Source organism: Myotis nattereri, assembly GCF_964212035.1.
Source record: "Myotis nattereri genome assembly, chromosome: 3".
Taxonomy (NCBI): Eukaryota; Metazoa; Chordata; class Mammalia; order Chiroptera; family Vespertilionidae; genus Myotis; species Myotis nattereri.
The window spans coordinates 58,842,067-58,854,304 of NC_138077.1; the positions used below are offsets into that span (position 1 = coordinate 58,842,067).

Here is a 12,238-nt window from a genome sequence, read left to right on the forward strand (position 1 = left end):
TATTCATTACCGCATTACTGATTATAGCATACACTCTGAATGACTTCCAGTAGAGGAGATGTTTAAATACACAGCCCCCTTCTCACCCTCAATGGATGCCTGTAACCACAGGTGCACCAAACCATACATATACTATATTTTTTTCCTATGTACATATACTAATGATGAAGTTTACCAGTATAAATTAAGCACAGTAAAAGGTTACTAACAATAACTAATAATATAGAACAATTATAACAAACTAATAAAAGTTATGTGAATGTGGTCTCTCTCAAAATATCCCATTGTACGGTAGTCACCTTTTTACTTCAAGAAAGCACTTTACAGCTTCTCTTTGACATATCCAAATTGTCCAGCATTACTACTCTTGCACTTTGGGGCCATTATTTAGTAAAATAAGGGTTACTTGAATACAAGCACTGCAATACCAGAACAGTCCTATGTCATCACCAAGAAGGCTTCTAAGTGACTAGTTGGCAGAAAGACTTTGGAGACACTGGACAAAGGGATGATTCACATCCAGGGCAGAAGGGAGTGAGATGGTACAAGATTTCATGTATTTCATACTATTTAGAATGGTCTGCAACTTAAAAATAATGAATTGTTTATTTCTGGAATTTTTCATTTAATATTTCTGGGCCTCTGTTACCGCGGGTAATTGAAACTGCAGAAAGTAAAACCATGGATAAAGGAGGGACTGCTGTATTTTGATTCACTCTGATAGAGGAAGCATAGCTTAATGTTGCCATTGAAAAGAATGAGGTATTTATACCTACATTCTTGGAAAGTTGTATGCCTGCTATGTGCTGGAAGATGTGCTGGACTTTCTTTAAAATAGTTCCTGAAAATTTGTTTTTTTAAATAATTCATATTTTACCTAATAAGGAATGATTTGGTATGCATGTATTATGGCCAACTCTTCAATATAAGGATGGACAAGTGTGGTGAATAATAGCTAAAAAAGTGATTTAGAATAGGTGATTTGGGTATGTTTTGTGTTTTTTACTGTTTTATATGGGAGGGAATATTATAAACATTGTAATTAAAACCGTAGACTTTGGAGTCAGACTGATTTGAATTTGAATGCATGCTGGTGGAACCATGACAAGTTTCTTAAGTTCTTCAAGCTTTATTTTTCTTATCTGTAAAATGGAGATGATTATGGCTTACAGTCTTGTTATGAGGATTAAGTAGGGTATGCATATAAAATATGGCACTTTTTTAAGAGTGATATCTTTAAGAAACTGAGAGATAATAAATGCTTCTTGTTTTAAGCTGCTAGTTTTACAGCAATTTGTTATGCAGCAATAGATACTAATACAGATGCCTTTCTTGTCTTTCACACAGAATGTTCTTAGAAAGCTGAATGGAACTGCCCTAGCTGGTGTGACCTCATTTGTTTGGGCATTGTCCCAGGCACTTAGAGGCTGCCAGTTAGATTCCAGGTCAGGCAGGGATTGGTGTTTTGCTCTCACATCGAAGTTTCTCTCTCTTTCTCCCTCTGCCTTTTTCCTCTCTCTAAAAATCAGTTTTAAAAAAATTAAAAAGCAAAAACACTGGATGAAACTAGTTTTGCTAATCTAAATCTAATTTTGCTCATATAAATAGTAGCCCTCTGTATTATCTTCTCTTTTGTGTTATTTTTTCATTGAGTTTGTCTTGAAGATCTTTCAACATCAGTACACATAGACTTCCTTCATTCTTTGATTTGATGCACAGTATTCTATGCCATGGATATATTATGGATTATTTAAACACTAAAGGCCCGGTGCATGAATTTGTGCGCGGGTGGGGTCCCTCGGCCTGGCTGGTGATTGAGGCCTGTGGGGGAGCCAGCCAGCGGCGGGGGAGGGACTGTGGGAGGTTGACTGTGGGAGCACATTGGTTACCATGGGGCAGCTTCCGCATTGAGCGTCTACCCCTTGGTGGTCAGTGTGCATCAAAAAAAAAAAAAAAGTGATATCTTTGAGCTTTGAATGCTTTAAATTATTTTTATAAAGAAAAGCTTTAGCAACAAATTGAATTGGAATGTGGATTTAAAACAGTGTTTAAGATAATTGATTTTATTCAGTCTGTTTTTATAAACAAGCTTTGATTATTTTATAATTAAACAGCATTTCTGAGTTGTGTGTTGGGGATCTCCAAGACTAATCCCAGGTTCAATAATTTGATAGGAGGGCTCACAGTTCTCAGGATATCACCGTATTCATGACTATGATTTACTTATTTGTAATATTTTTTTATTGATTTCAGAGAGGAGAGGAGAGGGGGAGACATATAGAAACATCAATGATGAGAGAGAATCAATTGGCTGCCTCCTGCACGCCCCCTACTGGGGATTGATCCCACAACCCGGGCATGTGCTCCGACTGGGAATCCAACTGTGACCTCCTGGTTCATAGGTCGGCGCTGAGCCATGCCGGCTGGGTTGTGATTTATTATAGTGATGAAAAGATACAAAACAAAATCAAAAGAAAAAGGCCCATGGGGCAAGATCTAGAGCAGTGATGGCGAACCTATGACACGCGTGTCAGAGGTGACACACAAACTCATTTTTTTGGTTGATTTTTCTTTGTTAAATGGCATTTAAATATATAAAATATCAAAAATATGTCTTTGTTTTACTATGGTTGCAAATATCAAAAAATTTCTATATGTGACACGGCACCAGAGTTAAATTAGGGTTTTTCAAAATGCTGACACGCCGAGCTCAAAAGGTTCGCCATCACTGATCTAGAGGAAAACAAGTACAAACTTCCAAAAGTCCTCTCCCAGTAGAGTCACATAGGACATTCTTAATTTCTCCTGCAATGAGTTTTGACAACATATTGAAGTGTTGTCTATTAGGTTAGCTCACTAGAGATTCAGTGACCAGAGTCTTTATTGGAGGATAGTTGTGTAGACAATCTCTGTTACCATGTACCAGATTCCAAATTTCAGGTAGGAAAGTAGGCATTCAGCATAAATCACATGGTTTAGGCACAGTGAGTCATTCTTATTAGGGAATGGTAGAAACCTAAAATCCAAGTTCTAGACACCAGCCGAGGACCAGCCTTGTAAGGAGACCTTTGAAAAAATAGCAGCCTTGGGCCTATGTTAGCTCTTTTATGCATATGCGATTTTTCTTTTATGATAAAGGAAAATTAATTCTTATCCTAGGATTGTTGTTCAGATTAGAAAAAGTGAATGTGAAGCCCCAGACACAGTTCCTGACTGTTAGTGAGTACACAATAAATAATACCTACTGTAGCTGTTACAGTAAAGTATAGGGGTCTCTTCTCTCTTTTAGAGGTACACTACTTAGGAAAACAAGAGATTTCTATAAGGGAGAAATGAAAAACAAAATAAAATCTACCTTTCATTTCTTAAACAAAGCAAGTAACGTTAAGTTTTCATTTATATTGAAACTATATTTCAAAACTTTAGGGAGTAAATATTTTAGGGTATTTGACCTTTCTTTTCCTGATTCTGTTAAAATACAGGTGATATGAGAAATGAAGCCAAGTACAGACCCAAGGATTTTATCTCTAGCTGCTGAAGTTGCAAAAAGTCCTGAGCAGAATGTCCCTGTTATACTGTTGAAGTTAAAAGGTAAGAAAATCTTTTTGTGATTGGCTAACACTGTTTAAGGAATAAAACAATTCCATCATGGGTACAATTTTAGTATTTGTTTCTACAGTAAAATCTCACTATAGTGGACTAATTCCAGCAAGGGGGTGTCTGTTAAAGCCCAAAGTCTATTATAGTATAAAGTAGGTTTTCCAAATGCATATGTTAAAAAATTGACAAATTAGTTTACCTGTTTTACTTATATAGACATGTTTGTGTAATTAAGCATGTATGAAAAGTTTAATTTCATAGAAAAGTTTTCTGTATGTATTACTATAATTTTAAATTTATACTGAATAGGTCTAATAAATGTGTGCATTCACCAGTCACCATGAGTAAACAAAATGCACACAGCTGGGCTATGGCTTAATGCACGTTTGACTTTGGCCGGCATCCCTTAAACCTGCTGCAGAGCCTTAACTGGTTTGGCTCAGTGGATAGAGTGTTGGCCAGCAGACTGAAACGTCCCAGGTTCAATTCCGGTCAAGGGTATGTACCTTGGTTGTGGGCACATCCCCAGTAGGAGGGTTGCAGGAAGCAGCTGATTGATGTTTCTCTCTCATCGATGTTTCTAACTCTCTCTTCTTCTCTGTAAAAAAAAAAAAAAAACCAATAAAAAACAAACAAGAAATACTGCAGAAAGTCACTCCGTGCAACAACAGAACCAATTACCACTAGCGATGGGGTGTGATCACATGCTAATCATTCGAGGAACATTAATGAGCAGTGAATCTTGGATTTAAATATGTAGACTATAATTGTAGATACGTAATATTTATTTATGTTGGCAAAATTACTAGTATTTTTTCCAATATATGGCCTATTTGCTAAAATTTATTAAAAATAACTCAACTCATAATAAAAAAATAACTTGTTAATTTAATTATAAGCAAATCTTTGTTAAAACCATTTTAAAATTAACAAGGTGTTAATTTTCACATATGACATAAGGACTGGAAATTTTGTCCATTAAGTCCAAAGCTCGGCCCTACCCAGTCTGGCTCAGTGAATAGCACGTTGGCCTGCAGACTGAAGGGTCCCAAGTTCGATTCCAGTCAAGGGCATGGACCTCAATTGCAGGCTTGATCCTGGGCTCTGATCGGGACTCATCTGGGAGGCAACCAATTGATGTCTCTCTCTCATACTGATGTTTCTGTCTCTTGTGTCTCTCCCCCTCCCTTCCACTCTCTCTAAAAATCAATGAAAAAATATCCTCAGGTGAGGATTAACAAAAAACAAACAAAAAATCCCAAGTCCATTGAATCGAGATCCTTAAAATAAAGGGTTCGCTGTAATTTGTTCATAGAAACCTTAACATCATGATAAAGCAGTGCTTTCTCTTTTAAATTATTTTTAGTTACTATTCAACCTATAAAAAATAGTTTTTGAATTTATTAAGTAAAAGTAAGTATATCTTATTTTCTTTTGCCTTAGAAATAATAAACAACACACCTTTAGGAAGCTCAGAGTTGAAGAAAATCAAACAGGATATATATTGTTATGACCTCATTCGATATTGCCTCTTGGTGCTCAGTCAAGATTGTTCTCGAATCCAGGGTGGTTGGACTACAATTTCCCAGCTTACACAGATATTAAGGTAAAATGAAGCAATAAGTCTGTGTTCTTGGGAAATATATTGTTAGATTCTTATTTTCAACATTCGCTCCTTTTTATTCATTTGCCTAACAAGCATTGGCAGCCTCCTATTGTAGGTATGGTTGTATTTTTCTTTCACACTGTATGTTGTTTTTTCTCACAAATCCTATCTAATAAAAGAGAAACATGGTAATTAGCGTACGACCGCTACTCTTCCCATTGGCTAAACAGGGTGATATGCAAATTAACTGCCAGCCAAGATGGCGGCCGGCAGCCAGGCAGCTGGAAGCGAACATGAGGCTTGCTTGCTTGCTTCAGTGACGGAGGAAACCAACGTTCCCCACCTGCCACTGCCGGCCTCTGAGCTGCAACTCTAAGCAACTATGTTACAAATATAGAAGCTAAACAAAACCCCAGAAACCTGCTTTAATCGCAGTGCTTCAGCCAGCAGGATCGCAACATTGTTTCAAATACAGAAGGTAAACAAAGGCCAGAAACCTGCTTTCAGCAGCGGAGGCCTAAGAGCTGGAGCCTCAGAGCTAAAGCTGGCCCAGAATAAAAAAACAAAAGAAAAAAAGGAGCAGTTGGGAGCTTCAGTCATCCGCCAGCCTGAAAACAGCCCTCAGCCCCTCACCCAGACTGGCCAGGCACCCCAGTGGGGACCCCCACCATGAAGGGTGTGTGACCAGCTGCAAACAGCCATCATCCCCTCACCCAGGCTGGCCAGGCACCCCAGTGGGGACCCCCACCCTGATCCAGGACACCCTTCAGGGCAAACCAGCCGGCCCCCAACCGTGCACCTGGCCTTTATCCTATATAGTAAAAGGGTAATATGCCTCCTGGCACTGGGATCAGCGTGACAGGGGCAGCGCCCAAACTCCCTGATCGCCCTGCGGCTCTGTGTGTGACAGGGGGCAGGGCCACAACCTCCCTATCTGCCCTGCTCTGTTCGTGACAGGGGAAGGCGCCCCAACCCCCTGATCAGCCCTGCTCTGTGCCTGATAGGGGGGGAGCTCCCCAACCCCCTGATTGCCCTGTGGCTCTGTGTGTGACGGGGCAGCACCCCAACCCCCTGATGGGCCCTGCTCTATGTGTGACAGGGGGGAGCTCCCCAACCCCCTGATGGGCCCTGCTCTGTGTGTGACAGGGTATGGAGCCCCAACCCCCCTGATGGGCCCTGCTCTGTGAGTGACAGGGGGCAGCGCCCCAACCCCCTGATTGGCCCTGCTTTGTGCGTGACGGGGTGGCGCCGCAACCTGCCCATCGACCCTGCCTTGAGTGTGACGGGGCTGTGCCCCAACCCCCCAATCACCCCTACCCTGAGCGTGACTGAGGTTGGCATCGCAACCTCCCGATCCGCCCTGCTCTGTGCATGAGAGGGGGCGGCTCCCCATCTCCCCAATTGGCCCTGCTCTGAGCCCGACTAGGGGCTGCACCTAGGGATTGGGCCTGCCCTCTGCCACCCAGGAGCAGGCCTAAGCCAGCAGGTCGTTATCTCCCGAGGGGTCCCAGACTGTGAGAGGGCACAGGCCGGGCTGAGGGACCCCCCCTTCGCCCCGAGTGCACAAATTTTTGTGCACCAGGCCTCTAGTATATATAAATATGTGAATATTTCACTGTCTAAAATTTTGCTCCATAAGCTCTATGAAGATCGTGATAATGTCTTTTGCTCACCATTGAATTCCAAGTGCCAGTAGACTCTTTATTGACTGAGAATTATAGGAAGAAATGAAACTATTAAGGCACTGACTCTATACTGGAAAAACTTACCATAGAGATGGATGTCACAGTCATGTGAATTTATTGTACAAGGCAGAATGAAATAGGTGCTGAAATGAAAGGCATAAGCAAAGGTAGTATAGGAGAACAGAAACTGTTCATTTCACTTTGTGTTGATTTAGCTATCTCAATTGTGTATTTCATTAGGTAATCCCAATCCTGTCAATATTTAGAAGCAGCATTTACTGGTCTACTGCCATGCTAAAAATTTAGAGAAAAGAGGTCAAAATCTTTTATTTTGAAAGAGTTGATAAAATAAACCAGATGTTCTCAGTGTCTAAGCCACCTCCAAATTAACTAACTGAACGTGTGCTTTACTAAGTGAATTTAGCTTTTGAAACTGCTTACTCCTACTTTGTTATTAGGTGAAAGACAGAATCAACGTATACTTTAAAAAAACAAAACAGTGGTATACTTAGTACTTTTTTTATACTTTGATTTTCAAGATTATTTACATAAGTAAATAAAGCTCTATGTCTTTGTTTTGGTTAGATGTGTAAGCTCATGAAAATATTGGTTGATCTGTGCTCTCTTGAGTGGAATGCAATGTTTGTGAACATATAAAAACACTAGAGGCTCGGTGCACGAAATTTGTGCACCGGCAGCGGGGGGTGGGTTGGGAGGTGGAGGTGTCCTTCAGCCCACCCTGCACACTCTCACAATCCGGGACTGCTGGCTCCCAACCACCTGCCTTCCATGATTGCCCCTAATCGCTTCTGCCTGCCAGCCTGATCACCCCCTAACCACTCCCCTGCCAGCCTGATCAACACCTAACTGCTCCCCTGCCAGCCCGAAAGTCCCCAGCTGCCCTTCCCTGCCAGCCCAGTTGCCCCTAACTGCCCTCCCCTGCAAGCCTGGTCCCCCCCCCCCCCCAACTGCTCTCCCTGTTGGCCATCTTGTGGTGGCCATCTTTTAACCACATGGGGGTGGCCATCTTGTGTGAGGGTGTGACAGTCAATTTGCATATTGCCTCTTTATTATATAGGATGATTTTATTTGTTAATGTTCTCTATAAAAATAGGTATTCTTAGCCGAGACCGGTTTGGCTCAGTGGATAGAGCGTCGGCCTGCGGACTGAGGGGTCCCGGGTTCGATTCCGGTCAAAGGCATGTACCTGGGTTGCAGGCATATCCCCAGTGGGGGTTGTGCAGGAGGCAGCTGGTCGATGTTTCTCTCTCATCGATGTTTCTAACTCTCTATCTCTCTCCCTTCCTCTCTGTAAAAAATCAATAAAATATATTTTAAAAAAAAAATAGGTATTCTTAAATAAGTAACTTTAGGAGCCAAACAGAAACTGATACATATGAGCATTAGTCTATTGACTTTAGGACTTGATGTGCAAACCCAAAAACAAAACAGATACATTGAGCATTAGCCAGTTAAGTTTTTAGCATAATCTGTCTGTAGTCACTATTGCTCATCAGTGTCTGCATATGTTGTGGAAAAGCCTCAGGTAACAGTACTTATTTATGACACGTATAGAGACCATGCTTGAGTTTCCTCTTCTGATGTAAGGAATATGCAGTCAAATATTTTGCAGCTTTTAGGAAATTAGCTCTATTAGAAAGTTGAATTGGTATAAAATTAGAGTATTTGATTTTCTAATATGTCCCTTGCAGACTAATCTCACCCTGGGTATTTTTTCAGCTATTTGATGTCTAAAATGTATCCGTTAACACAAATGATATTAATAAATTAGACTATCAAGGTATCCTATTACTTTTAGAATGTTTGTAGTCCATTCACTGAAAACTTACCTCATTTCTCTTTAATGTGAGTCAAGTGCATTTTGTTTCCTGAAGAGTTGACAAATAGGTTTTTAGGACACATGAGTCCTGGCTCTAAGTATAGGCAAAACCCGCATGACTTTTCTAGAAAGTTGTTAAATAATTTTCCAGCAAAAGTTCTTTATTGACTTGACAATTAAAGGAAGATACTAAAAATTCTTATTAAGGCACAGTGTCTACAGAAGCTTTAGCATTCAATTGAAATTTATAATTAACCCAACCTGAGTCACAAACTTGTGCTCTTATTTCAGCCATTGCTGTGTGGGCTTAGAGCCAGGAGAAGATGCAGAGGAATTTTACAATGAATTACTTCCATCAGCTGCAGAAAATTTTCTGATTTTGGGAAGGCAATTGCAAACATGTTTCATCAACGCAGCTAAGGTATATGTGTTTATTTGTGCTTTGTGTTTTGTAGCCAAAACAGTTAAATTCTTGAAAAGATGTCCCACGTTATTTTTCAAATGTACAATATTGGGCTGAATGCACAATTAGAATAGTAAATTCAAATATTTTTTAAGTAACAATCAAAAAAAATGTCTACATTAAAAAAGTTTTAAATGCTGGCTGAAGCATACTGTTTGACTTTTTGAAGGATCTGCCTTACTATGCAACTTTGAACAGCACCTGTAGACGTTTATTTCCATAGCAGTTTCCTAAAACATACCTTCTACTTAAAAAACAGTAGAGGAGAGTGTTGTTCTCTAGCCTCAAGGCTTTTCTCAATAACTCCAATGGTGAAGCAAAATAAAAGTGAACCTTCTATTAGATCTTTCAAATCTTCTCTAGTCAAAATATTTCAACTTTAACATAGGGTCATATCAATCCGACAAGTATTTCTTGTATGAATTGTACTAGATGCTATATGTACATTTTTTTTGACCCATGGAATAAAGAATTTGAAATTAAGCCCTGGCCCAGGTGGTTGGAGCATTTTCCTGTACACCAAAAGGTCTTGGGTTTGATCCCCAGTCGGGGTATGTATAGGAGACAACTGATCGATGATTCTCTCTCACATCTATGTTTCTGTCTCTCTCTAAAATCAATAAAAAAAAGGATATCCTTGGGTCAGGATTAAAATAATAATAATAATAAAAGAATTTAGAATTAATTTTTTCTTTTTCTTATCTGTGAAGCTCTTTATCTGACCTTCAATTCTGAATGATAGCTTTGCTGGATAAAGTAATCTTGGTTGTAGGTTCTTGGTATTCATCACTTTGAATATTTCTTGCCACTCCCTTCTGGCCTGTATGGTTTCTGTTGAGAAATCAGCTGACAGTCATATGGGTACTGCCTTGTAGGTAAACTGCCTGTCTTTCTCTTGCTGCTTTTAAGATTCTCTCTTTGTCTTTTGCTCTTGGCATTTTAATTATGATGTGTCTTGGTGTGGTCCTCTTTGGATTCCTTTTGTTTGGGGTTCTCTGCGCTTCCTGGACTTGTAAGTCTATTTCTTTCACCAGGTAGGGGAAGTTTTCTGTCATTATTTCTTCAAATAGGTTTTCAATATCTTGCCCTCTCTCTTCTTCTGGCACCCCTATAATTCTGATGTTGGTACGCTTGAAGTTGTCCCAGAGGCTCCTTACACTATCTTCATATTTTTGGATTCTCTTTTCTTTTTGCTTCTTCGGTTGGGTATTTTTTGTTTCTTCGTATTTCAAATCTTTGACTTGATTCTTGGGATCCTCTTGTCTGCTGTTGGATCTCTGTATATTATTCTTTATTTCAGTCAGTGTATGCTTAATTTCTAGTTGGTCTTTTTTCATATCCTCCAGGATCTCACTAAATTTATCGGCGGTTTCCATAAAATTCTTGTAAAACCTTATAAACGTGGTTTTGAATTCTATATCCAGTCGTTTGCTTTCCTCCATTTCTGTCATTTGTGACCTGTTTCTTTGTCTCCGCATTTTTTATGCTTCCTGTGTTGGTAGAATGGTTTTGTGTGCTAGGTGTTCTGTAGGGCCCAGTGGCTCAGCCTCCCCAGTTACCTGAGGTGGACACTCTTGGTGCACCCCCTTGAGGGCTTTGTGCAGTCTTGTTGTAGTTAAGCCTTGATTGTTGTAGGTATCACTGGGAGGAATTGACCTCCAGGCCAGTTGGCAGTGAGAGTCAGCTGTGTCTGCAGTGGGAGAACTTCTGTGCTGGAGACACCCTTCTGGGGCAAGACTTGCTTCAATGGGGCTTTGGTGCTCACTGAGTCTGCCCCCTGAGTGTGTCCCTTATGGATCTGAGGAGTTGTAATCTGGATGGTCCCACTCTGACCACTGAGTACACTGGCTCTTGGATCTAAGGAGGTGCTAATTTAGTCTCTGCCTGAGGTTACCCAGCAGGAGCTACGAAAATATCTGCAGATTCCCCTTCCTTTTTTGGAGTTTGGAGGTGCCCAGATGAGGCCCAGCTGTGAAGCAATGCAAGCTGCTGTGGGGCCTTGGGTCTTCTCTTGTAAGTTCTGGGTCTGTCTGGCCCAGCTGTAATTTGTTAGGTAATTTTCAGGTTGCCAAGGGCCAGGGCATTCATATGCAAAAGCCTCTGCTGCAGCCTGGGTGGGGCAGGGTCTCAAGGAATCAACAGGGCGGAGCAAGCAGCTATGGCTAATCCTTGGCCCTGCCCTAAGGGGCCGCGCGTCTCGGTGTCCCCGTAATTTAATTGCTGCAAGCACCTCTGAGGGAAAGCTGCCCTCAACTTCCGAGTTCTGCCTGCTGCCAAATAGTCTAGTTTCTCCCCGTATGAGTCCTGGGTCCCCAGAGACTTCCTGGAACTGGAGTTCAGAGCAGTCCGGAGCTTGTGACTCTCTCCCGATTCAAAAAGACAACCGCGTCCTCAGGTACCAGCCCCTTTCCGCACATGCTCGAGCCTCCGTACCTTTGCACTTTACTTCCGCAGCTCCTGAGTCTCAGAGTGCTTTTCTCTTTTCTTTTAGTTGTAGAATTTCTACTCAGCCAGCCTTCCTGTAGTTCTGGATGATGTCCATTTTGTCTTTTTGTTGTATTTTTGAAGTTGTCGTAGGAGGCAGCAATTTTGGTGTTTACCTATGCCGCCATCTTGGTTTCTCACGCTAGAATTAATTTTAATAAATTTAGAAGTATATTGCTTAATTTCCAAATATTTGAAGATTTTCTTGATGTTTTATAACTGTTATCCATTTCTTAATTCTGACATGGTCAGATAGCATACACTGTACATTTAAATCCTTTGAAATGTTTTCAGACTTGTTTTATGGCCTCCATATGTTTTTATCTTGGTGCATATTTCTTTGTAAGCAGTCCTTGCTTTGCACATTGCTATCTCAATTGAAACACACATATCAGAGCCATGTAAAAGTTTAAATTTGCACAAGTTTCATTTAACATGATACCATGCAAAAGCAAGCACTCCCTGCATACCTGAATATGAATTCTGCAGTTGTTTGTGTAATGTTTCATTAGTGTCAATTACATCAATTTGGTTGTAGAATATATAAGGAATCATAGGTC

General features: G+C 40.7%; 1 protein-coding gene across 2 annotated transcripts in view; it reads left to right on the forward strand.

Moving 5' to 3' along the window:
* IQCB1 (IQ motif containing B1) overlaps window positions 1-12,238 on the forward strand; it is a 50,524-nt gene that overhangs the window by 2,306 nt on the left and 35,980 nt on the right. For both annotated transcript variants that reach the window (XM_081086870.1, XM_081086871.1), the window contains exons 3-5: window positions 3,483-3,591; window positions 5,044-5,206; window positions 9,023-9,152. In XM_081086870.1, coding sequence (XP_080942996.1) covers window positions 3,495-3,591; window positions 5,044-5,206; window positions 9,023-9,152 — 390 coding nt within the window. In that variant the 5' untranslated portion in view covers window positions 3,483-3,494. The remainder of the gene's footprint in view (window positions 1-3,482; window positions 3,592-5,043; window positions 5,207-9,022; window positions 9,153-12,238) is intronic.